At 40.8% G+C, this 27,541-nt stretch overlaps 1 protein-coding gene and 1 long non-coding RNA gene across 2 annotated transcripts in view; one reads left to right on the top strand and one right to left on the bottom strand.

Moving 5' to 3' along the window:
- On the bottom strand, positions 1-25,940 carry LOC309618860 (myosin-2). Its single transcript, XM_082373266.1, has 40 exons — positions 25,821-25,940; positions 25,655-25,697; positions 23,968-24,191; positions 23,735-23,878; positions 22,039-22,195; positions 21,240-21,267; positions 21,048-21,156; positions 20,872-20,964; positions 20,397-20,460; positions 20,179-20,277; positions 19,611-19,714; positions 18,945-19,083; positions 18,156-18,274; positions 17,918-18,067; positions 16,633-16,803; positions 16,197-16,506; positions 15,653-15,732; positions 14,342-14,429; positions 14,130-14,247; positions 13,356-13,479; positions 13,131-13,267; positions 11,056-11,311; positions 9,246-9,488; positions 8,956-9,132; positions 8,728-8,873; positions 8,554-8,644; positions 8,079-8,468; positions 6,794-6,920; positions 5,983-6,101; positions 5,645-5,841; positions 4,744-4,927; positions 4,497-4,662; positions 4,271-4,395; positions 3,794-4,102; positions 3,503-3,706; positions 2,825-2,950; positions 2,564-2,734; positions 2,376-2,480; positions 2,161-2,256; positions 1-293 (listed from the first exon to the last, which is right to left on the bottom strand). Exons 3-40 carry the CDS (start codon positions 24,169-24,171, stop codon positions 141-143), a joined length of 5,823 nt encoding a protein of 1,940 aa, XP_082229392.1. The 5' UTR covers positions 24,172-24,191; positions 25,655-25,697; positions 25,821-25,940; the 3' UTR covers positions 1-140.
- The window catches only part of LOC309618878, a 272,744-nt gene that overhangs the window by 237,134 nt on the left and 8,069 nt on the right, over positions 1-27,541 (top strand). The window lies entirely within an intron of this gene.

Raw genomic sequence — 27,541 nt, forward strand, 5'->3', positions numbered from 1 at the left:
TAAGGATATTGCTTGCACAGTGCCCTGTGCTCTTTACTTCTTTTGCAGTAGGGCAGGATAGACAATAATTACAGAGAGAAATGACCAAAGACTTCACATTTTGTGCCTCTCTCCAGTCATTCCATAGCGTCAGGACATGGTCACTCTTCACTTATGATCTTCGTGTGAACCTCCCGGCTCTTCACCCGCAGCTTGTTGACCTGGGACTCGGCAATGTCAGCTCTTTCCTCGGCCTCCTCCAGTTCATGCTGGAGCTTGCGGAATTTAGATAGATTTGTATTGGATTGTTCCTCCTGAGAATAAAAATGGAATTGTAAGGCACCGATACTGGGCATCTTTCTAGACTCTGTAGGCCTAAGGGAAGAAAGGACTTGCCATCTGCAGAAAAGTTAAAATACCCAGCGGGAAACCTTATTGTCTTACCACCTTCTGAATTTTGCTTATCATTGAAATTAACTTTATGATTTATTTGGGGCTTCGTGTCTCATAAATCATCGCAACTCTACTTTTGCAACCAAAAGGTGGAAAAAAAATATGTACCACAATTAGAGTAAGAAAAATATAAGAGCAGAGAAGAAGGCAAGGATAAAATCATGCTTGTTAATGCTTGCTGGAAGATGACTATTCGCTCGAGTTAGATATTCTTTATCATTAAGGATGAATTTCTTAATAGCTTCTTTATATTGAAATAAATGTTGAATTTTATCATATATCATTTTGGCACATTTCAAAACAATCACTTTTTTTCTCCTACTTTGGATGTAATGATTCTATTGACAGACTCCTTAATATTAAGTAATCCTTACTTTGTAGGAATTAAGCCTATTTAATCACTGATGGACAGTCTCCTTAATATTTATTTATTTTTATTTGGTTGCGCCGGGTCTTAGTTGCACCAGGCGAGCTCCTTAGTTGTGGCATGTGAACTCTTAGTTGCGGCACGCATGTGGGATCTAGTTCCCTGACCAGGGATCAAACCCAGGCCCCCTGCATTGGGAGCACGGAGTCTTAACCAGTGGACCACCAGGGAAGTCCCGACAGTCTCCTTAATAAAAGTAAGGGTTGCTATAACTATACTCATGAATAAAACTGCCTTTAGTGTCTTCCCCCCTGTTCTCTTTTGGACAGGTTTTGGTATGCGGGTTATGCAAGCTTCTTAAAATGATTTGGAAAGCTTTTCATCTTTTCCCATGCTCTGGAATGGCTTACATAGCTCAGGGATTATCTGTTCCTTGAAATTTTGAAAGACATATCTGGACCTGAGTCCATTTTCAGAAGTATTTCTGAAATAACTTATTCAGCCAACTTAGTAAATTATATTCTCATATTTCTTTAAGATTTTAACTGTCTTAACAGATTTATATTTTACATTTAAAAAATAACCTTTCTACCTGTATGGTTTGTCCCATTTCTCATTTGTATTGTTGTGAGTTTGTATTTTCTCTCACTTTTTCCTTGATTAATCTAGTTATAAGTGTATTTATTTTATTACTTCCCTAGATGTTAGTGAGATTATCAAATTAGAAAATAGAATACTCTAATTCATTAATTTCTACCTTTATCTTTATCAACACCTCTTACTTTTGTTATTTTATTATTATTTATGATTTCTTTATTGGACTGTCAGTTATTTTCATTTTTTAAAATTCTTGATTCATGATGAAAGCATATAAAGCAATGAATTGTCCTTCAAGGACAGCTTTGGTTACATTCTAGGCTTATAAATGTCTCATCTTCCTTGAAATTTTGTTTACAGTTAAAAATTATTCAGTAATTATGTTTTTATTTAATTTAATCCAAACGTTTTTTAGGAAAGTTAGTTTTTTAACATTTAAGTGCTTGGAAATTTTTGTTTATATGTTCTCATTACTTTACAACTTTATCACACTGTGGCTAGAGAATGTGGCCTGTATTATTTCTGCTTTGAAATTTTTTGAGGTTTCTTTATGGGTTGAATGTTAACTTTAAAAATCAATCTATTAGTATTACAAATAGTAAGCAATAAGTTAAAAAATGTGCAAACGTTTCTAAGAAGTACACAGTCTTCTATGAAGCAAACAGCTTATTTACTACAAGAAGTAAATAGTAAATCTAATTATTTATTTATTAGTTTTTCTTAACAGAGGACTTCTCCCTTCCCTCTGTCTTAAGGATACTTACAGCCTCCTCAGCTTGTCTCTTGTAAGATTTCACTTTTGCCTGAAGTTTATCTACCAAGTCCTGAAGCCTGAGTATATTTTTCCGATCTTCTTCCGTCTGAAAGATGATAAAAACCACAGGGCCTTACTTCAAAAGCACATGACTCTTGTATCATCGCATGTGATTGTTTCCTGTATATGCAAGGAGTGCTTAGCTGATAAAAACTGTTGCTGTACCTGGTAGGTGAGTTCCTTCACTCTCCTCTCGTATTTGCGCAGGCCTTTGACAGCTTCCGCACTACGCTTTTGCTCACTCTCAACCTCTCCTTCCAGCTCACGCACCTGCGAATGAGTAGGCTCTTAAGAACTTTGATCCAGTAAGGCATTGGGAACAAATGGAAATAGATAGATATTGAGAGACCCACCCTGGCCTCCAGCTTCTGGATGTGCTTCTTGCCGCCCTTCAGGGCCAGCTGCTCAGCCTCGTCCAGGCGGTGCTGCAGGTCCTTCACCGTCTGCTCCAGGTTCTTCTTCATCCGCTCCAGGTGGGCGCTGGTGTCCTGCTCCTTCTTCAGCTCCTCAGCCATCATGGCCGCCTAATTAGCAGTAAAACAAAACCAGTTGAGAGAGCTGAGGTAGCCCATCAAGACTGTAGTTTGACCACCCCTATGTGGCCCTCTGCTCACATCAGTGATGGCCTTCTTGGCCTTCTCTTCTGCGTTGCGAGCTTCCTGGATAATGTCCTCCATCTCTCCTTGCATTTGGGAGATGTCTGTCTCCAGCTTCTTCTTTGTATTGATCAGGCTGGTGTTCTGTTTAAAAGTAAGTTATATGTTCTTTTAATCATGTTACTAAACTACTTAGTGGTACTTTTCAAAAAACATTTTTCTTGAAAATAATTTCAGATAAAAATTTGCAAGTCAAATGCCCTTTAATATTATTTTGCTATGTAATACAATTAATTAAAATAGAAATGTTATAGAATATTTAGCATTTTCAAGTACATAGTTCATAATTAGACCAAATAGCTTTATAATTTTATAACCACCATTTACCAATGAGACCACTCACAGGGACAAAATTATAACAGATGTTTGAATATTTCACTTTTCCACAATAAATATGTCAATATTGATAACCAGGGTCAGTAAAGATATTAACACAAAAGAATATGGGAAGCCTTAGAATATTTTAGGAAGTAATCTATAATAATATGTACAAAGTGAAACAGTGAAAGATTTCTCAGTAATGCATTGAAAATTTGATAGAAGTATAAAACCTGACTGTCATATAAAAAAAATCAAGCTTATGTTTTCTGGGGTGTAAGCATTTACTGAAGGTGAATTCTTTGTGCTGAATCCCACCTGGGTGTGCAGGAGCTGGACGCGCTCGCTGGCGTCCAGGAGCTCCTGCTCTGCCATCTTCCTGCTCCTCTCCGTCTGCTCCAGGGTGGTCCGCAGCTCCTCGATCTCGGCCTGCAGCAGGTTGGCTCTGCGCTCCACGATCGCCAGCTGCTCCTTCAGGTCCTCTTGGCCCCGGAGAGCATCATCCAGGTGGAGCTGGGTATCCTGTGGAATGAACGATCATTGAGACACCTTGTTCTCAGGACTGCAGTCACCCCAACTGCCCTGGGACCATCTCCTGAGCCCATTTACCTTGAGGATGGCTTGGGTGTTCCTGTAGTTCTTCAGGGCCTCAGCAGCCGTGCGGTTGGCGTGGTTCAGCTGGATTTCCATTTCGTTGAGGTCTCCCTCCATCTTCTTCTTGAGCCTGATGGCATCATTTCTGCTCCGGATCTCAGCATCCAGCATGCTCTGCATGGTCTCCACGACTCTAATGTGGTTCCTCTTCAGCTGGTCAATTTCCTCATCCTTTTCAGCGATTTTCCTGTCAACTTCAGACTTGACTTGGTTCAACTCCAGCTGGATGCGCAGGATCTTTCCCTCCTCGTGTTCAAGAGATGCCTTAATGACAGTAAGGGGTGACATTAGCAGGGAATGGAAGCATTCAGAAGTTTTTCTGCACATGTTCCTTCCACTAATTTTGTGCTGTTTCTTTTTCTGTTCAATATATGTGGCTAGTCCTAATTTTTTTTTTTGAATCTGTTTACAATGCACATTTTTGACTTGTACCTCTGCTTCTTCTAAAGCAGCCTGAATTTCAGACTTTTCTTGTTCCACTTGTTTCTTTATTTTCTCCAGTTCATGCATACGTTTCCCTTCTTCTGCAATCTGCTCAGTGAGGTCAGAAATCTCCTCTGTTGTTTGGGTAAAGACAGGTAGAGGTTTGATCAGACAGAGGACATAAGAGGAAGGTTCCTCCAAGGCATGAAAATTATTGAAAGTGAAAGGGACTCACGCTGCAAGTTTTTGTTCTCTCGTTTCAAAGTTTCTAGCTGATCCAAGGACTCCTCGTAGGCGTTCTTCATCTTGAACAGCTCAGTGCCAAGAAAGCGGGCCTCCTTCTGAGCAGCCTCGAGCTCGACATGAGTTTCCTCATACTTCTGTTTCCATTCTGCCAGGACCTGAAACACCCACCGAGAGTGGTTACCTCCTGGAAAGGATAGAGGACAATGGTGGAGAGCAGAGGCTGCTGTAGAGACTACCTTATCGAAGTTCCTTTGCTTTTTGTCCAGAGCTGCGCAGGCAGCGTTTGTCCTCTCCACATCGAGCATGAGGTCCTCGACCTCATTCTGGAGCCGCTGCTTCGTCTTCTCAAGGGAAGCGCATTTGGCGTTCACGGCTTCTACATGTTCCTCAGCAGCCTGCAGCCGCTGGGCCAGCTTCTTCCTTGAAGATTATGTATGTTTGTAGAAAGAAGTGAACCAAACCAAGAATTATGAACTATTACCATGCTGAAAAGTATGGGGAACTTCATATTAAAAATATCCATTCATTCACTCAACAAATATTGATGAGCTGCTTTTATGAACCAGATGCTGAGTATACAGCAGTGAACGGGACAGAAAAGGTCCCTGCCTCATGAAGCTTCCAAACAAGTGAGAAACAATAAGCAAGTGAGAAAACGCATAACAACATATTGCAGATATAAGTGCAGTGAAGGAAAATAAAATGGAGTACGGCATGGCCAACTATTCTAGATACTTAGGGAAGTCCTCTCCAAGGAGGTAACGTTTGAGTCAAGATCTAAAAGAAGTCAGAGTGAGCCAGAGGGAGATCTGGGGGGAGAGTATTCCAGACACAGAGGGGCCAACAACTGCAAATCCCTGAAGCAGCAATGAGCTTGGTGTGCTTGACAACCAGCAATAAGGCTGATTATCTGTATAATTACTTGTTATTCTTTGTTTTCTTAACTAGATTTGAGGCTAGGAGGGTCGTGATGGTGTTTGCTTTATTCATGTCTTATTCTCAGGGCCTGATAGTGCCTGGCAAATAGGAGCTAATTAATGAACGTTTGTGGGCTAATTCACTGAATCTTCAAAGGTTGTGTCTTTCTGATTCAACATCCAGCGTTCTCTGCACATTCTCTCCTATCTGCGCACATACTTGGCCTCCTCCAGCTCCTCTGTGCGCTGGATGGCGTCCGTCTCGTACTTGGTCCTCCACTGAGCCACCTCGCTGTTGGCCTTGGACAGCGTCCTCTGCAGCTCAGCCTTGGATTCCTGCTCCTCCTCATACTGTTCCCGCAGCAGGTCACAGTCGTGGCGGGAGGACTGCAGGGCGTGGGCCAGGGCGTTCTTGGCCTGTGGAGGTAGTTACACCTTCTTTTTACTGGATATTTAATTATTTAATTCTTAAGTTTCAAAACCTTTTTAAAGTTGGTGTAATGGACTCCAATTAGGGTCAGGTTAGGGGAAAAAAATGAGTCTTACAACGATAGTTACCTTTATCTCCTCTTCAAGTTGCCTCTTTAATTCCTCAGTCTGTTGAGTAAATGCTTGCTTGCCCCTTGATAACTGAGACACCAAAGATTCTTTTTCATCTAGCTGACGTGAAAGTTCACCTGATAGGCAAAAGAAATGGCACCACTCTTTAAAGCAAAGAAAAAGTTTTGCAAGCCCATATTAGAAATAAGTTTAAACTCTCAACACCGCCTTCCAGTTGAGTACTCAGATGATTGAATTCTCTGTTGACACCTTCATGCTAATGTCAAATTTCTGATTTTTATGGTGAAACTTACATATTAACCTGAATGAATAAATACAGCCTAAATTCTCTTTGTTCTCTCCATAACTGATTCTTTCAGGGTTATATAATATTGTGCAAAACCTGTTGATAGCTGTCAGAGAAGGTAGCTAAAATGTCTAATTCTACATTGTCCCTGTTTCATAAGACTTTTGAGGGACTGGGTTATCCATTGCCCTATTCAGGAATTTGGTTCACTCTGATCTAGATAAAAAGAAGCTTGGTCTAAAACAGAAGCCCTGGACCCATGCTGGAGCGACTCCTGATCCCAAGCATCCCCTCCATGTGACCAAATCCTCAAGGCCTTTGTGGAGCAGAGCTTGGCCCAGTCCTATGGAAGTCTTCATCTCCTGCATTGTCCCCAGGTGACCTTGCATGTAGGGTGAGAGCCTGAGCTGTTCGCTGAATCACACATGTTCTCAGTTGCTTTTATTAGGCTCTCACATCACCATATCAGTTGTTTTTGACCACATCATCTCCACTTTTAGGCCTCATAGAGGAGAGAGTTACCAGATTCCGTCTGCAGGCGTCCCCTCTGGGTTGTCAGGTCACTGATCAGCCGCTGTTGCTCTTCCTCCTTCGATTTCAGCTCGCTCAGTTGGTCTTCCAGGGTGCGGCACATCTTCTCTAGGTTTCCCTGCGAGAGAAAAAGTAGAAGAAGCAAATGAAGACATTTTAATAATATTTTGCTATGGCTGCAGTTTCTTCTAAAACAGAAAAATATTTATTTTGACATATAAAATAAATTTTCTTATATGTAATACAACATATTAGAATTTTTTCTATATATTTTATGATTGCTGTCCTAAGATGAAACTATACATTGGGGTTTTTAAAAAGCTGATTGTGAAGCTTTGTTCAGTATTCCAGGCATACCTCATTTTGCTGCTCTTCACAGATACTGCGTTTTTTTTTGTTTTTTGTTTTTTTTTGTTTTTTGTTTTTTTACAAATTGAAGGTTTGTGGCAACCCTGTGTCCAATAAGTCTGTCAGTGCCATTTTCCCAATAGCATTTGCCCACTTCATGTCTCTCATCACATTTTGGTAATTCTCACAATATTCAAGCTTTTTCATTATTATATTTGTTACGGTGATCTGTGATCAGTGATCTTTGATGTTACTACTATGACACGTTGAAGGCTCAGATGATGGTTAGCACTTTTTTAGCAATAAAGTATTTTTAAATTAAGGGATGTATATTTTTTTAGACATAATGCTATTGCACACTTAATAGGCTACTGAATAGTGTAAACATAACTTTTATATGCACTGGGAAACCAAGACATTTGTGTGACTTCCTTTATTTTGATAGTTGCTTCATTGTGGTGGTCTGGAACCAAACCCGCAGTATCTCTGAGGTATGCCTATAATAAAAAATTTAAAGATCATGTACTAAATTTAAGATTTTGTGAGAATTGAATGGCACGTTTTCTAAAAGCATGTTTATAAATACTTGATTGTTTTTATGTACAATGAAACTTTGCTTATTGGATAATTGAGAATTTTGGAGACCTGTGTTCTCCAGTTGGAGAACAAGAGAACACTCACAACCTATGCTCACTGCTGGTGCTGTCATTTGTTAGTAGTGTCATGGGGCCGATGTGCTTAACTTCTTTGAATATTAGTTTCTTCATATGATTAAGTGGAAATATTACAAATACTAATATCTTTCTTGCTTACCTCCTGGATTACTACAAAAAACAAATGACATGTTGTGTGTGAAGGGGCCTGTGCAAACTGTGACATGCACATAAAGGGTCATTGTTGTTAATGACAGTTTCTCAGACTGCGGTACCTTGGCTTTAGAGATCGTTTCTACGTTGCTAGCAAGGTCATCAATCTCCATCTTCATCTCACTCTTCTCCTTCTCCAACTTCTGCTTGACCCTCTGCAGGTTGTCAATCTGCTCCCCCAGCTCGGCCACACTGTCCGCGTGCTTCTTCCTCAGCGCGGCCGCCGTGGCCTCGTGCTGCAGGGTGGCCTCCTCCAGGTCCCTGCGCATTTTCTGGAACTCAGCCTCCCGCTTCTTGTTCATCTCAATCTGGGCTGAAGTGGCCCCGCCGGCCTCTTCCAGCCGCTCGCTGATCTCCTCCAGCTCCCGGGAGAGGTCTGAGCGCTGCTTCTCTGCTTTGGCGCGGGAGGCCCGCTCTGCCTCGATCTCCTCCTCCAGCTCCTCGATGCGGGCCTGGCAGTGGGGAAAAGCTCAATTTTAGCTTTTTTATGTCATAACTGTACCTCTTTGAGCCAGACTGATGGAAATATGAACTTACTTGCAGCTCTTTGATCTTCTTCTGCAGTTGAATGCCAAGTGCTTGTTCATCTTCAACCTTGCTTTGCAAATTGCTGATTTCAAACTCTTTCCTTTTTGCAAAGTAGCAAAGGATAACAGTTGAGTTCATATGCAACATTGGAAGCAAGTTCATAAGCAATTCTTTCATACTTACTTTTTGAGCTTTTCATCAAGTTGTTGTTTTTCATTTTCAATGTCCATTATGGACTCTTGGGACAACTTGAGGTCACCTTCAAGTTTCCTCTTAGCTCTTTCTAGGTCCATGCGAAGTTTCTTTTCTTGCTCCAAAGACCCTTCAAGCTAAATACAAATAATGTTGAGTCAAAAGGATTGCTTAGCTTCCTTTCAAAGAAAATAATTTCCTTGATAATCCTAGACTTACGTCATCCACTTGCTGCTCTAGCTTGGTTTTAGCTTTGGTCAGAGTGTTGACTTTGTCCTCTTCTGCCTGCAGGTCATCCAGGGTCTGCTGGTGGGCCTCCTGGAGGGCCTTCTTCTCCTTGGTCAGCTTTGCGATGGTTTCATCCAGATTTGCCATCTCTTCTGTGAGGTTTTTCACCTTAGGAAGTAAAAACACTTTGCATTACATGTTACATTTTGATGGCTTCAGTTTTATGCTTGTATCCCCTAATAATAATAAAAAAGTAAACTTTCCTTGTATACGTTTCCTACCTTATTTTCCGTGGCATGTTTCTCCTTTTCAACCTTGGCCAGTGTCAGCTCAAGGTCATCTATGTCTTTCTTCAGTTCCGAACATTCGTCCTCCAGTTTCCTCTTCTTGGCCGTCAGCTCAGCATTGATCTCTTCCTCATCCTCAGCTCTCTCAGTCACCTCCTTGATTTTGGCCTCGAGGTGGATTTTGGTTTTGATCAGCTGGTCACACCTTTCCTCTGCATCAGCCAAGCCTTCAGCTTCCTTGAATTGGAAACAAAATCAAAATTGGGAAGTAAGAATGAAGTATTTCACAATGATAACGGTGTAAATCACCACTATTGGTTCTTTGGCTTAAACTTTTATGAACCACCTGCTGTGTGTGATTCAGGACACTCCACATTGTGAGAAAAACAAAATGTATCAGATATTGTCCTGTTCCTTGAGAAGAGTATATTCTACAGTAGATTAGAAAACTTAACCCTAACAAGCTACCATTAATTCAGAAACCAATTAGTGACATAAGAGATCAGAGAAGTTGTATCAGATATGGTTTCATGAATGAAGTGGCATTTGAGTTGGGCTTTGAGAATGGGTAGGATTCGGTCTTTTAGAAATGAATTTATTGGGAGAAGGATCAGGAGGAGAGAAAGGATTCCAGCAGGAGAAATTCTGGATGTAGCCGCTACTGAATTATTTCCCATTGTAGTTTTGGAGGATGATCCTGGTTAAGATGCTCTAAATTCTATTTGAGACATAAAGTGATCAAGAAATTCCTAGCAACCTATGTTTCTACTTAAGAGGGTTGGGGGTGGACAGGAAATGAGAGAGAAATTGGTAGATACATTCATCAGTGAGCCTCCATATCAGTCTTCGAATACATAAAAGAATAAAATGTGCTGCAGATAGCCAGGTAGTGAGTATAGTGGTGTAGGACAGAGTCTAAGTGATTCCCTATGGACAAGAGAAGAGAATTCAGGATAGATTTGGAAGGGGTGGGGACAGAAAAACAGTTCTTTTCCCTTCTGTAATCTAAAAGAAGGAATTATTACACCGCCCAAACTTGACAGAAGAGACCAATCTTAATCAGCAGGAAAAACATATGGTTTTGTGATGAGTAAATTATACCAGACCAATTCAGTTCACTCCAAATGAAAGACAGTCTCATAAATTACATTTCAGAGTTGATGGAAGCAATTCTAAAATACTTGGTTTGGGAGTAGCAGCAGGCTGGATGGAGGGAGAGAGTTTGGGGTAGGCAGAGCAAGTTAGGTACTGATGCAGCAATCCGGGTGTGATGTGATACGGCACTGACTATGGAGATGGATTGGAAAGAGCAAATCTCAGTTTTGGAGATCAATAACAAACAATAATTCAATAAAAATTGATGTAGAATACTGTCATTTGTCAGCTATACATGCTGTGATTTAAGACCCATAGACACCTAGAAGTTCAGGGATGTTTCAGAGAAAACAAATCACTCTCTCCATGCTATCCTCTCCTTAATATTTTATTTGGGCTAGCTTCGTGTTAAAATCACTTTCAAGGACTGTCTTCATAGGGAAAAGAAGTTGTAAACCCTGTAGTTTGATGAAATTGTACAGAATGGAAGAAAATGGTCAGTTCTAGCTCATTGCCCTGGTTCTGGTTTGGGGGCACTTATTGGGTGATGAAGGAATAAGGACTTCATTAGTACCATCAGAGTGCTTTAACCTTCTCCCTCCAGTGAGTGTCTCTCACACTGACTACCCAACTCACTGCCTCTAGTTGTGGCTAGAGTCATAGCGCTTGCGTCCTGATTAGCAGTACACAGGATGGTACCACTACTTACAGCCTGAACTTGGAGCTGCAGGTCATTCTTCTCTTGTACTAGAGTCACCAATTTTTCCTCCAGTTCCTTTCTTTTTGCCTCTGACTTGGCAAGTTCATCTTTGGTTTTCTGGAACTCTTCCTTCATGGTGGCCATCTCTTTCTCCGTCTCCGCACTCTTCAGCAGGGGCTTGATCTTGAAGAAGAGTTTCATCCAGGGCCAGTGCTTGACATTCATGAAGGCTCGGATATTGTACTGGATGCAGAAGAGAGACTCCCTGAAATTTAATTGATGCAAATTAGATATTGTGTGGATGATGAAATGAGATGAAATCTTGGCAGTGAGAGTTGGAGGTTCTGCCCTCCACCATGTTCCTCACCTACTTTCAAAAGCACAGATGAAAGAACTTATATTTGGGGATGGTGGTCAAGGACTCATTAATCATTCCTTTCTCTACGTTGGTGCTTCTCAAACTTTGGTGTGCATAAGAATCATCTAACTTCTTTTTTTTTAATTTATTTTATTTTTTTGGCTGCGTTGAGTCTTCGTTGCTGCGTGTGGGCTTTCTCTAGTTGTGACAAGCGGGGGCTACTCTTCGTTGTGGTGCGCAGGCTTCTCATTGCGGTGGCTTCTCTTGTTGCGGAGCACAGGCTCTAGGCACACGGGCTTCAGTAGTTGTGGCACGCAGGCTCAGTAGTTGTGGATCGCGGGCTCTAGAGCACAGGCTCAGTAGTTGTGGTGCATGGGCTTAGTTGCTCCACAGCATGTGGGATCTTCCCAGACCAGGGATCGAACCCGTGTCCCTTGCATTGGCAGGCGGATTCTTAACCACTGCGCCACCAGGGAAGTCCCTCATCTAATGTCTTGATGATCTCATCTCATCAAATACTGGTTCCTGGACCCTTTCCCCAGAGATTCAGATTCTGCAGATATGAGGTGGGGCCTAAAATTTGCATTTTTAACAAGTTTGCAAGAGATGCTGATGGTGTAGGTCCAAGGACCACCCTTTGAGAAGTACTGCTCTGCTTTAGTGCTTCGCAAACTTTCCTATGTGAATGCCACTGAGAGCAGTGAAGGGGGAACCAGACCCCTCAGGGATATGGGGCATGGGATAAAGGGACTCATTAAAAACTCAGAATTTCTTTGAAAAATCTCTGGTTTTATATTTTAATGTTGTATGATTTTTGCATTCTACTCTAATCTCATCACATTTGTTTTAATCTAAATTATTTTTAAAAATTAATTACCTTCATACATGGGCAATTAATTGCCCCAATATATATCAGTATATATCTATATATATAAGTATATATATAGGTTCATGACCAAACTTATTATTTTTAATGAAATAGAATACAGTAAAAGATATTAGCAGAACTACAGGTGATAGAAAATCTGTTCCATGTAAATTATTTATATATTTACACACACATACATGTATGCATGGATATACAGGTGGCAATATAAAATGCATTTCTCCCTATGGATCCCGTTCATATGCGTCTTGCAGTTTGAGACACCTGACTCGTAGTCTTAGAACTCTGTCCCTGCATCAAATTCGATCACTAAAGTGCCAGGTACCTCGGTGAAATTGTATTAACTTACTGAAAAAATTTTTGTCACCTATTTTGCCCTTAATAATTTAAATCATAATAATTCAATAATAGAAATGATCAGATGAAGTTGTTTCTGCATCTTGAGTAAAACCACTGTTGAAAATACTGTCTGCTGTGCAGTTCAGTGTATCTTATTTAATGATCTACCCAGTAAATTCATATTAGAACCAAATGCTAGGGCAACACTTTGTCTCTGCTTACTCAGTGGTATGTTTTCTCTTGTTAGATAAGACCTACACATCTCTCTCTCTTTTTTATTATGCTTCCCTCTCTTTTATATTTTTTACCCAAGCATTCGATGCATTCCGTGGTGATGATTCCTACCTTAACTTTTCTGGTACATGTATATCTCCACTTCAGCATCAGACTCTTATTCATCCCTTCTTACTCTGGTGGCCTTATCATATCTGAGCCTTAACTGTAACCCACCTCAAATATGCTTCTGAAGGATGTGACTAGACAAGCAATATGTTTGTATACCTCCTCTCCACCATCCTGTGGTACTCCACTCTTGCCAAGAACCCTTTGCTCCTGGCCTGGGTTCGAGTAATCAGCTGGGCCAGCTTGTCATCTCGCATCTCCTCTAGGAGCCCCAGAAGGCCAGCTTTGAAAAAGACCTGTGTGTGGGCAGAGTTGCAGATCAGAAACTTTACATAGACTTCAAAGGGACAGGCATAGTGTCTGGTGGGCCTTAGAGACTATTACCTTGGTGTGACCAAATTTATACTGGGTGTGGTCAATGTCGATGGACGCAAGGAGCTTCTCAGAAGCCTTCTTGCTGTCAATGAATTGTCCTTCAGGGATTGCACTTGCATTTAATACCTTGTATCTGGTAAAGTAAATATAGTTTTTTAAAACTTGGTTTACTGATGAGACTAGTAGTAGCTAAGTGTTAAATGATCCATTTAAAAAACCCAGAGCTTTAAAACAATGATTCTTTCTTCACAGGAAGGACATTGTATACATAGATGGTCAATCTAGTATCTACTGTCTATTTTTATTCCATTTTACCTTCCTGCACAGTTGCAACTTTCCTTTCTGTCTCATCAGACCCTGTTCTCAGGAAAGTATTCTACAATTTTGTTCACATTAGTGTGTAGATGACCAATAAAATGTAACATATTATCCTTGGTAGATGCATTTGCTATTGATAGTACTTACCTCTACTGAGTTTTTGGAAGGATTAAGTGAAATAATCCAAACATATTAAGCACTCAAAAATGGTTGTTCTCATAATTATTGAAGTTAATGTAGACATCTATGAGCTAAGCCAGGAGCATGGTAAATCCAGTGAAAAGTCTCTAGAGTGCTTAGTATGTGGTATATCTGTGTTTTAAAGGTGTTTTGAGGCTTATAATTTTTTACTCTTTTTGTAGCAAATTAAAAATAACAAAGGCATGTTTTTCACTAAATTGTTTTGCTTGCACTAAATATATTTATACTAAACTCCAGGAAACACCATAATTAGGAGAGTCTGACCTCTGTTTGAAGTCTGCATACAGGATTCGGCTTGGGAACCCCTTCCTGCAGATGCGGATGCCCTCCAGCACACCGTTGCACCTCAGCTGGTGCAGGACAAGATCATGCTCCATGGCGCCTAAAAAAAAAAAACCATATTTATTTCACTGCAGAGTTTTGTTAAAAGGAGGTATGGCAGTCATGCTTTGTGCTTCCACTCTAGAACTTCTTACCAGGAGTTTTCGTTTCATTGGGGATGATGCACCGCACAAAGTGAGGATGGGTACTCCTGAGGTTGGTCATCAACTTGTTCAGATTCTCCTGTAGAATCAGGGAAAATCCTGTTATCTGAGATTTAGACATGGTTATGAGCATTTGGTGATGTCTATAAAATCAATGTCCATGGCTGAGTTGAATGATCCTTCTGGACCATTTTAACTTAAGGTACCACCTTGGTAAACTTCTCCTGAGATGCAGTTTCCTCCTCAATACCTCTTTCTCCACTTGAGTTGGCAGGAGTTACACATATAAAGCAGGCTGTCAGGTGATTCTTCTCAGTGTTTACAAGCACTGTCCTCCTTCCCACCCTTGTCCCTGGCCACCCACATACATTTACAAAGCCATTGCCTTCCCATCCTGGATGGTCACCCTTTCTCCTACCAAACTCTGAGGTTCTCCAGGAAGGAAATACAAGCCTGCACGACATTTGGACTTATTCTCATAAATATAGCTTCCCCTTTCCAACTCTATCAACTTTTAGGGCATAAAGATTATCTATAAGGGGAACAATCCTACCAGTTAAATTGAGAATTGACTAGATTATGAACATGGATACCATATTAGGTTCCTTAAAGCTTAGCTGTTAGATTTTCATTAGTCGTACTGATGATTTAGTCTCTTTGAGCACATGCCATTGCTTTTTTTTTTTTTTTTTTTTTTTCCAAATGACTGTTTGCAGGCTGGACACCTGTGTTTTTTTGTTTTTGTTTTTAATTAATTAATTTATTTGGCTGTGTTGGGTCTTCATTTCTGTGTGAGGGCTTTCTCTAGTTGCCGTGAGCGGGGCCACTCCTCATCGCGGTGCGCGGGCCTCTCACTATCGCGGCCTCTATTGTTGCGGAGCACAGGCTCCAGACGCGCAGGCTCAGTAGTTGTGGCTCACGGGCCCAGTTGCTCCGCGGCATGTGGGATCTTCCCAGACCAGGGCTCTAACCTGTGTTCCCCTGCATCGGCAGGCAGATTCTCAACCACTGCGCCACCAAGGAAGCCCACCATTGCTTATTTCCAAGACTCAACTAGATTATGCATAGCAGAGCATTACGTTTTATAACATTTCCTATAAAATATTTGTTATTATTTGGCTTAGCATGAAAGATGACCTGATCATTTCCGAGTAATTTAAAGCTCTTCTCTTCAAAGCTAGATGAACAGAAGCCATTAGTTAAGGTCAGTCCTTTCCTAAATGACTTGTGGAGAGAAGACTTTGTGCTTTTAAAAGCAAACTCCCAAAATAACAAGAGAGTGTCAAAAATAGTTTCTCTTACTCTGAAAAGGGCAGACACGGTCTGGAAAGAAGAGCCCTTCTTCTTACCATGTCTCTTGACCATCCCACCACCACTCGCCTCTGGAGAAAAAATAAGACAAGGTGTCATTCAAACATAGTTTTGAATTGACAGGGCTATTTCTTGCCTATTTGTTGATTTCTGTGCTCAGATGGAACATTTTTCCAACACAGATGACCTCTCTGTTTGAGCCTGAATGAATCTTATATGTCAACTAAATTTGCATCCACTTTTCAGTGGTACTCAATAACCAGCAGATATGGAGGAAAAAGCAGGAGAGAATCATAGAAGCCAAGCCTTTTCATTGGTTGAGATGCTGAAAGTTCCTTTCTGACTCTTTGCAGTAGGGCCTCCATCAGTGCTGGAGTGAATGTATAATCACAATGCAGCCTACTTACTCAGGACTTGGAGGCACAATAGATGTGGCCCTGCAACACTTCAGCCTGGGCTATGATATCACTAGCCTCAATTTAACATCACATTTTGTAATATCAGGAGAGCATGTTGGGATTTTTTTGAGCATTACCTCCTTCAGCAGTTTGAGCCCCAGAGAAGAGGTGAGCTAGAGTTTTCAGTGCAGACTTCTGGTACAGCCCGACCACGGTCTCGTTCAGGGGGTCCTTGTTCTTGTCCAGCCAGCCAGTGATGTTGTAATCCACGATGCCGGCGTAGTGCACCAGGGAGAAGTGGGCCTCGGTCCTGCCTTTAACCATCTTGGGTTTCTGGAAGTTGGCAGACTTTCCAAGATGCTGTTCATACAGCTTGTTCTTGAAGGAGGTGTCTGTGGCCTTGGGGAACATGCACTCCTCTTCCAGGATGGAGAAGATGCCCATAGGCTGAAAGCAGACCACAACACAAAGTTACAATTCTATATAAGCAATTTTCTTTGTCTATAGAATTAAACAAGGTGCAATGAATAGTTTAGTTCTCACAAAACATAGTTTCCAAAACTTGAAACGGACCTTCTCGATGAGCTCAATGCAGGCGGCCAGGTCCATCCCGAAGTCGATGAACGTCCACTCGATGCCCTCCTTCTTGTACTCCTCCTGCTCCAGCACGAACATGTGGTGGTTGAAAAACTGTTGCAGTTTCTCGTTGGTGAAGTTGATGCACAGCTGCTCCAGGCTGTTGAACTAAATAAACAGATGTGTTTACTTTTCTCTTAGCAAATTGAGCATTTTAAGATATAGGGCTTTTTAATTTAAAAATGTAGAATAGCCTTTAGATTATGGGTATCAAAATTCTTGGGAGGCTGTGAAATCTACTGCTTTCTCTGCTGCCATTTTATACAAAATCCTAAATCATCATTATTATTAATTCTCTTTTCTTGCACTTGCTTAAATTGACTCAGGTGTTTTCTGAGTTCCTACTTAATCATTCCATGTTTATTCCCATCGTCTTCTGCATTTTCTATTGACTCATTTAACAGCTAATTTGAAACCCATTAGAAGCTGACTGGGAGGAGTGTATCGTGTGGAAGCCATCATGGTCAGCGCTGCAACAAGAGAGCAAGAATTGCCACCCTTACTCTTCGATGTGAAGCGAAAACAATCAAGATTCCAAATATTATGTACAGTATATTAACACACACTCATATTTTTTTAAAAGCCAAAATGTTAACATTAACTAGATATAAATAGTGGAATTAACATGGACTCCTTTTCCTTGATTTTCCATAATTTCTGCCATGCCTAAGTTTTACATTTATAATTAGAAAAAGATAAACTTCTTTAAAACTATAAGCAGGAAAAATGTGTTTTATAATCAAATATGAGTTTTTATCCCATATCACATTGATGAGAATTAAGAGTTCCTTGCATTGAATTTATTAATGCTGACTCTAAATTACTGACCTTTTCTCAGCTCTTACTACCTGCCTAAGTGTTTCTGAATGGTTTCCCTACCATATATTCAGAGCATATTATGCACTGCACAGGTTTATTTTGATATTTTTATATTAACTCCACTTTGCATTGTGGGATTTTTAAACCCCTCACTACAGCAACCTAATTCCTGACTCCCTTTGGATCATGTAGCAAGTTAAAGAGTCCTCATTAAGTAGCTTATTCCTCATAGAAGTGGGATTGCCACTACGATAAGTGATTAGCTGCCCAATCACTGTCTTTTAAATTTTAGCATAACTTTTTGACATTGGTAATAAAAGGTTATAATATTCACAGATTTCTTCTTATTGATGTTTCCATTGCTTTACTGTAAAAACCCCTTAGCAACGTACTACCAACTCACATCAAAGATCTCAAAGCCAGCGATGTCCAAGACCCCGATGAAGTACTGCCTGGGCTGCTTGGTGTCTAGCTGCTGGTTGATGCGGGCGACCATCCACAGGAACATCTTATCATAGACGGCTCTGGCCAGGGCGCCCACTGCATTGTACACCTTGAAAGACAAAGGTGTATCCCTTGAGGTTCATAGAGGACCGTAAAATGCTTGCATCCCTGGCTGTGAATTTGAATTATGCACCTACCTGCTCTACAGTCTGGCCTTTGGTGACGTACTCATTGCCGACCTTGACCCTGGGGTTGCAGAGGGCTTTGAGCAGGTCAGCAGAGTTCAGACACTGGAGGTAGGCTGCCTTGTCAGCAACTGAAAGGAAGAAAGGATAGAATGATGTTATTATGGCCCAAAGCAACCCACTTCCTCAAATAAAAAAATTTTTTTTTAAGCTACAGGCATTTTGTGCAGTGTTTTCAGAATATCTTTTTGAGTATTCTTGTCCATTTTTTTCACTAAGTTCAAGACCTTGGTTATGGGTAGTGTTCCCTAAAGAACTTCAGAAATTGTAGGAACATATGCCTAATACCCATGCCGCACATATCTTATCTAGGTCTACTTTCAAATGCAATTCTTGGAAATGAATTTGTCTTCCCAGGAAAGCTCAAGGGTAACAAGTTAAGAATGTGATTTTCGGGCTTCCCTGGTGGCGCAGTAGTTAAGAATCCACCTACCAATGCAGGGGACACAGTTTCGATCCCTGGTCTGGGAAGATCCCACATGCCGCGGAGCAACTAAGCCCGCGAACCACAACTACTGAGCCTGCGTGCCACAACTACTGAAGCCCGCGTGCCTAGACCCCGTGCTCTGCAACAGAGAAGCCACCGCAATGAGGAGCCCCTGCTCACTGCAACTAGAGAAAGCCCGCACGCAGCAACGGAGACCCAATGCAGCCAAAAATAAATTAAGTAAATAAATTTTAAAAAAAAAAGAGTGTTATTTTCAAACAAATGTGAAGTCAGGTGGATGACTCAGTTGATACCTTCAGTGCCATCTGGCTCCGCTTGCTCCTCACGCTGCTTTTGCTTGAATTTCAAGTTTCCATAATGCATCACAGCCCCCGTGAGCTTGTAGATAGAGATCTTCTCTTCATTAGTAAAGCCCAAAATATCAATAGCACTCTGCCAACACGACCAGTAGAATAACTGTCAGGTTATGATCCACAAGTTTACCATTAATAGTTCACATTTGGATAATTCCTGATTTGTTGGTCAGACTGAGGAAACTGCCAGTACCGATGGGAGCAAGGAACTCCTTAGATTGGGTGTCTAGGGAGCTAGTCAACTAGAAGCCAGCACAGAGCATTGGAATCACAGGTGCATACCCTCTGAAGATGCAAAAAGTAAACTTAAAATAGAGAACAAGGATAGTAAACTTATTATTTTGAGAGGTGGTATGGATTTAATGCAAGTAGATTATAAAAAAATGGTTTAGGGAAATTCAGAAAGGATAGCTCTTTAAAAGACTATCACGGGAAAGTGAGATGTTGCGGGGGCACATCCCGGTCTTTTCAGTTGACTCCAGATGGCACATCCATGCCCATCTTTGAATCTTCTTTTGTGATTTCTACGAGAAACTGAGTATTTATCTAGCGGGACCGTTGCTCTGACCCCGAATAATCATTCTAATTTTCTTGTGTTCTACTTACATCTGTGGCCATCAGTTCTTCCTGATCATCAATGCTTGGCACGCTGATCTCCCCTTGACTGACGAATGGGAAATCATATGGGTTGGTGGTAATCAGAAGCATTTCTAAGTACATGGAACAGAGCAAAGGTAGGCAGAAATGAAATATCCTCTTCATTAAAATAACAGATTTCTAGACAAATTCTAAGGCACTGGGATGGAAAAAGCCATGATATGTTATTGCTCAATGAAAAAAAGAGATTACGGAAGAGCATGTAACTGTGATTCCAGTTACTGTATGTATGTATCTATTTGTAAAGATATATCTACAGAAAATGACTGGAATGATATTCATCCAAGTGTTTATAGTGATTATTTTCATAGTGATAGGATTTGGAGGTGTTATTTTCAGTTTTCCCTTTGAATTTTTATAATGAGCACACATAAATTTTTACCAAACTTACAAAGCTGTTTTCAAAATCAAGACAATGTGTACAGTTGACAAAATTCCATCGTGGAATACTGAGTTGGACCAGGCATTGCTAGGTGCGGGTGTAGTAATTTTGAAAAGGAATTATGACATTTCTTACCAATTAGTTCTGGTTTCTTGTTTGATGTGATCTGATAAAAAATATGATAGCTCCTTTCAGCTTTAAGCTGGAAAGTAACTCTAGACTTCTCTAACAGATCTGGAAGGAAATAAATAACAAAGAGGAAAAATGTAAAAATTCATATGAGATGAAAATTTTAGTCAATATTATAGGTCATAAGAAACAGAAATGATTGCAAAGTATATCCAAGCACTTACATGTTTCAATATCAGCAGAAGCCAGTTTTCCTGTAGTGCCAAAGTGGATTCTAATGAATTTACCCTTGAAAGAAAAATTGACATTACTACTTTGGTTTTGAATCATATCAAATCTTTGAGAAACTCAAAACACTTGAAGTGCTAACATTTTAATATTAAATCAATTCAGAGACAGTTTGTTTCAGGTAGAAAAAGGTGTTATCTCCTATTTTTTAGGTAAAATAATTTTATCTTTAAAATTTAAAAATTGTGGATAATTGTAAATAGTGAAAGATAAGAACTCAGATATAGGGTCATATATCTTTTTAGACAGGACTTGGATCCATGTTATTACATGCTCAGAGGAAAAGGAAAGAACCATGGTATAATATAATGAAATTGGAATGGAATGAAAAAGACTCAGAGAATGTATTCACAAACATCCCATAAATTTTGACCAGTGAGCAGTGTCTGTAATAGTGTCCAAGAGACTTACAAAGCGAGAGGAGTTATCATTCCTCACAGTCTTGGCGTTGCCAAAGGCCTCCAGCAGGGGGTTGGCACTGATGATTTGATCTTCCAGAGTGCCCTGCAAAGGCAAGAACAGTCCTCACATCTGGGGCTTCCTGCACGCCCTGCCAGTCTTGATTCTGACACGCCAGTCAGACCCACCTGCATTTTGCCAGTTTCCTCCTTCTTCTTCTCTCCAGTGACTGCAATTGTTGCAAAGTACTGGATCACACGCTTCGTGTTCACAGTCTTCCCAGCCCCGGATTCTCCGCTGTCAAATAAAAACCAAGTCAGTAGAGGTCCCAAAGCTGGTAGCTATTGCAGTCATGAAAAGAAAGCATCAAATCTACTTACGTGATCAGGATTGACTGATTCTCTCGGTCTACAAAAGAGAAATTAAGGACGGTCAATACTGTCTAACATCTTATGGAAAAACCTGAACGAACATTTTGGCCAACCCAGTATTTGTAAATGGAAAGTACATAAAATGGCATGGACTTAGTATTTTCCAGCAATCCCGAGGACTTGGTGGCCCTAGGCCTAGCACCTTCTCCAGCACCCCTGTCTCCTGCTCCCTGTGGCTCCCTCCGCACATTAGTATACAGACTACCATTGAAACAGAACGCTGCAAAGAAGCAGCAGACTTTCTCTTTTTATACTCCACCACTAAATACTCACCGGAAGTGGACTTTTGGGTTTTCAGGTGGATTTAGATGACAAGTTAGTAGCATGTTTATTGTAGGTACAAGAAGTAATGAAAAATAGGCATTAGAGATATTTTTAGTGCGTGAGAAGGAGTAAATATGGTAAAGGTGGTAGCTTTGGAAATAATCATGGCCTTAGTCATATTTTTTAGGGAAAGTAAAAGTTCATTTTGATGTTTTACTCTCTCTGAAGGGGAAATCTTTCAGCCCTTTCCCCAGGGTGCCATTGTACCTTAGATTGACCTAGCTGAGACAATATTCTAGGACTAAGATGTACGGTATAACTGTTTCAATACCAGATACACCTTAAAATCTGGAGTGTGTTTAGGTTGGTTCTGGGCAAAGGGCAATAGCATTTAGGGGACCACCTCAAAGAGTGTGCTGAGACGGGTAGAGTCTTTTTCTCCTATGGTTCTGTTCTAAAAAGATGCACAAAACATCCAACTCACCAGTCAGCATGAACTGATAGGCGTTGTCAGAGATGGAGAAGATGTGGGGCGGGGCCTCCTGGCGCTTTTTGCCTCGGTAGGCAGCCACCACCTCGGGGTTGTACACCGGCAGCCACTTGTAGGGGTTGACGGTGACACAGAAGAGGCCCGAGTAGGTCTATGCAAGGGAATAAGAAAGAATAACTAGCCGAACACCTTTCCTGTGATTTGTGCAATTCACTCATTAAATGAATTTTCACTAAAAGGAACACTTTAATTAAGTGCTCTACATGTCTTCAAGGCATCAGCACGAAAACTAGTTGAAAGGTTCAACAAGACAGCAGAATCCTTGAGGGAAGGGACTGTAGCTTAGACTTCTCATTATTCCTCCTGGGATTTGTCACAGTGATTTTCACATAGCAGGAGCTCCAAAGTTTTGGGGTTTTTTTAATGTAGTATAAGACATTTTTACTGTAGTTTAGAAAATGGGCATATATTTCCTTTGTAGCATTAAGACATTCAAATTCATAAACACATAAATTTGGTACCTAAATACTCAGCAACATGGAATAGTTAGGTGAACTATGGAAAATCTTCTTAAGATACTATGATCCAGGCATTTAAAAAGGCACACATGAAGGTATGCAGCAATACTGGGGAAATATTTGTAAAATACTACTGAGTTATAAAGATACAGAACACAAAATGATGTAAATACATTATGATTACAACAGACGGATTTCCAAAATCTTTGACAACTGGTCTAGGATAAGTACCAACCAATCAGAACGGATGCTGACTCTGAACACCAGGTACACTTGTGTAGGTGTTGTCCAGCTGAATAGCAGCAGCGGCTAAACTATACAGAAATGATGGGAATTCCCTGACAGTTCAGTGCTTAGGACTCTGAGCTCCCGTTGTAGGGGGCGCGGGTTCGATCCCTGGTCAGGGAACTAAGATCCTGCAAGCCGTATGGTACGGCCGGAAAACAGAAAACAAAAAACAAAAAAACCCTATACAGAAATGTCAACCTAACATAATAGGTTCAATTAGAAAGTACTACTGAGTTTGTATTAGGTGCAAAGCCTCTACAAGGCCCTAAGAATGAAACATAAATGAGATGTTGTTCCTTGAGGAACTTCCAGTCTATGTAGGAGACAGACACGTAAATGACTGATGGTGGAAAAACATTGTCAGTGTTATTGCAGAGACAGAAACAATAGGACACAACATCCAACTTTGCCTGGGGAAGTTGGAAAGTCTTCATCAAAGAGGCATTCCACATGGAAGGGACCAGAACACAGAGATACAAATTGTGGTTATTTTGGAGGAGTGAAAATTGGTCTTTAAAAACATTATTTTTAAGTGTTAATACATGAGTTTATATTTTCCTTCTGAATGATTCTGCATCAGGAATGGGGATGAGGGGAGATGTAAGCATGTGGTTGAGATATAAACAGTAGCTGCTCCAGTGTTTGTTCAAGGGCTCACTGGCAAACCCAGTCCTAGTGGACAATGGCCTTGCCTGGCTTTGGATGAGAAGACAAAGGATTAAGTGCCAGCTGTTGGGTTGTGCCTTACAACAGCAATCGTGAACCTTTTAACTAGTTACATTACTAGTGAAAGCGCAATGAGTCACTACTTGTAACCCATTTATACTATAATGAGCTGACAGGGTCCGGTGATAGAGCCCACTTTGGGGGTGGGGGGCACTCACGTAGATCATCCAGGCTGTGTAACGCTCTTTGAGGTTGTACAGCACCCCTGGCTCGTGCAGGTGGGTCATCATGGCCATGTCCTCGATCTTGTCAAACTTGGGAGGGTTCATGGGGTAGACTTGGTCATCTTTCACTGTCAGAGTCTGGAAAACAGGAAGGGTAACTGTTTGTCAACTGAGTGACCAAACAAAATCATCAGTAGAATGTGGTTGGCTCCTGGGACTCTACTCACTGCTCCTCCTTCGGTCTTCACTGTCACTTTCCCACCTTCTCTGCTCTGGATAGTCCCTTTGACAAAGGCTTCCTTGGGCTCGGCCACAAAGACAGATATCTTGGCGTCAAAGGGCCTATTCTGGGCCTCAATGCGCTCCTTTTCAGACTTTCGGAGGTAAGGAGCAGCCTCCCCAAAAATGGCCATTTCCTGGTCTGAACTCATGGCTGCTGAACTCAGAGGTCCTAAAGGAGATGAAACATTTCATAGTAGAGGTTCTGGATTGTCATCTATATCCATAAATCTCTATCTTGATGATATTTCATAGGCCCAGTTGAAAATTTCATCAGGCAGGTGCACTGTACTCCATGCTACAGTTATTGAAACAAACATATTACAAGGACTCAAAGGCATCAGGGGTCACTGTGTACCCAGCATTGTACACAGTGGTTTTTTATCTTCTTTCATCCTTCAAGAATGACGTTCTAATAAGAGGGCTGGGCGGTAGCCTCGCATGCTGCTAAGGAGCTTGTGCTCTTGGGTTGCACTTGATCTTTCTGAGCCTCAGTGTCTCCATCTTTAGAATAGGGATTATAATATTGCCTTTCTGAATCCATAACCCATGAGATAGAGGGAAGACACTTTGAAAAAGAAAAGTTAAAATAATGACTGAGAAAGCAAATTGAAATAGTTGAGGCTACTGGATATAAAATGTCATTTATTATAATGCAAGAGAATTACATTTCCTGCCATATAATGTAAGAGAACTTTATTTTCTCCTTGAGATGTTCAGCTAGAAGTGCTCATGTTCAACGGATTTGGCGGGGGGTCGGATTATAATTTTGTTTACTATTTTTTTTTTTTTTTTTTTTAGCTGGGTGCTTAGTAGAGTTTCTCTAACATAATTTCTTTGCATATTAAATCCAGTTAATCAGTTTAACCCAGTTAAACTAATTGAGGATAAAAGCCACAGCAGATGTTATCCTCATTCTTCCATATTAAAGTCTCCCTCTGCTATTCCACATTTCCTTCCGAAAGAGGCAGGCTCCGGCTGCTCCATTCTGTGCTGTCAGCAGGTTGCCGGTGGCATCAGTAGAATGAAAGGTTTAGCAGAGGATGCTACTTCAGTCATTACGTGATCAAATTACTTGAAACTCATTTTAATCATCTTCCCACCAGTCTCTCTCTTTAGAAATGCAGTGTGTAGTAGTGGGGCAGACTAATATCTTTACTATCTATGTGACAAAAAATTCATAGTGTTTTGGTTTCATACAACACTCAGCACTGGATGAAGTAACTTTTTAGAAGTCTTTAAAGAAGTGAAAGAAGCATTTTCCTAGGTACTTCTTATTTGTTAGAGATCATGTTTGCTAAATGAATTCTAAAAGCAGGACACGTTTTTATCAAATTTGAGATTTTTAGCCGGGGAATCTTAGTGCAGATTTTTTTTCCCTACAGAAACAAAATAATATTCTATTAACAACTATTCTCTTGCAAAAATGTCGTCCCACCAGTGCCTGAGTCCTAAGACGAGGTGCATTGCTCTAAAAGGCAAGTCCTCCGTCTCCTTCTCCCACACCTTTCCTGAAATACAGCTGTTAAGGTCTTTACTGAGACAAGCACTTTCTCAAAGGTTGCTAAATGACACAAATCTGTCCTAGAGGCTCTCTCGCCTTCTCCTCCAGGGACTGGTTAGTCCAAATCTTACCTTGTTAACAAGTGAGAAGATGCAGCCTGGAAGTGAGACAGTTCTATAAAAGAAGAGGAAAAAGTACTTGATTAGTTAACCAGAAAGAAAACAAAGCAAGACAAAAATCCTGTTTGTGGCATTACTTGCTATTGTAAACAGAAGGCAACAAAAGTCATGCACGTACAATGTGCAGTATCGGAAGGAGCAATACCCCAGCCGGCAGCTGCAGCTGACACTGGGCAGTGTAGCCAACCAGTGTCCCTCTTGAAAGGCCGGTCCTGTTCCCACTTACCTTGGAGCTTTTTAAAGCAGGACGAGTCAGCTTCATTCCAAGGGCCCTTTTATATGGATAGCTATGGAAACTATGCAGCTGCTTCTTCTTTCTTAAGTCAAAAGGAATCGTTTGGCAAAAAAAGTCTTGGCAATCTTGCATCCCCGCATAAATCTCATTCATGTTAAGAATGGTTGGATATAATTAGAAATATTTTTCTTATTGAGTATGTGGATAACTCTCTTATGGATAATTTGAGAAGATGATCTGAAAGGAAGGTTCACGCTGGTGGATAAGGGCAGTGGCTGGGCAGCCAGAATACCTGGCTTCCCTCATAAATTCCTCCTGGCCTTGCTGGGCATGCCTTTTGGGGTTGTGTTGCATCACTTTACATATTTAACAGATTAAATGATAGAAATAAAGGACAAATCTTTGTTTTAATTTTGTGAGGGTTAATTTTTACCTGTCGATCTTTTTCTTCCAGCCCTGCAAAATTAAGCTATGTGCCTTGAGCGAGTTAAAAAGAAAGTCCTCCCTTGCAATATTCGTGTAGTTTTGGGAATACCCTTCCTCTCTCACTGTTTTGCTTTTGCCCAGGCTAGTCCTTACACAGCACACTATGTCCTGTCCACTACTCATTTGACTTGCCTGCAAAAAGAAAGGCTGAATATTTAAAGGTGCTTTTAGGGAGTACTTTTCAATATTTTTCACGTCAGCACACTGGGGAAAAAAATGATAACCTTCGTGTAGTAGCGTGCTAGAAAAACGTGGGCGTGATTTGGTTATGTATATAAATAAAGGCCGTGGTGAGAACATGTCTTTATATTTATTTATGTAACATAAATATAATATACATAGCATTAAGGAATATATTAAATACTGAATGTGTCTAAAACTTCCAATTTTCTTTTTTTAATCTTTTAAGGAGAAATTTCAGCTAGGTGCCATGAACAAGACTTGTTTATATCTGACTTTATACTTGAAGTAATGACACGTTTCCTGATCAGAAATTTTTAAATGAGGGCATAGAGTATGTGCATTCTTGATAATTACCATTGTGGAGAAACTTTGCCCAAGAAGGCTACAAAAATGTAAAACCATATATATATTTTTTACAACTGTTGAAATTGTATTTTAAAAATTTATAGTTCTTCTTTTTCCTTCATTGACAAATATAATGCTGAAGTTTGTAGGATAATGAGAATAAATTTTGAATCCACTTGAACTCTTTTTTATATCAAATATTTCAAAAGATGATGAAGCCCTAATCTTTAAAACGTCCATGCGTTAGAGGAGTCATCCTGCATCTAGGCTGGTCACTACTGAAAGGGCACATCGACCACAAATACACAGAAGTGTCTGATAGAGTCAAAGTCCAAAATTTGGAGCTACCACTCTGAGCTGTTTCCGCCAAGACAATCCAGCTGGCCTTCCTATACGCCTGCGTGGGCTGACTGCGCTCTGGCTGCATGCCTTGTTCCAGGCATCCTGGAACATCAGCCCTCCCAGGAACTCCAGGGGTCTCTTGCCTACAGCTGGCAGCATCACACTCTCAGCTGGCTTCTGAAGTACATGCCTTCTTGGTTCCACTCAGCACATGGTTAATGCCACCGCTGTGCTTGCCTGCTTTGAGG

The sequence above is a fragment of the Balaenoptera borealis genome, assembly GCF_965194805.1.
Source record: "Balaenoptera borealis genome assembly, chromosome: 20".
Lineage (NCBI taxonomy): Eukaryota > Metazoa > Chordata > Mammalia > Artiodactyla > Balaenopteridae > Balaenoptera > Balaenoptera borealis.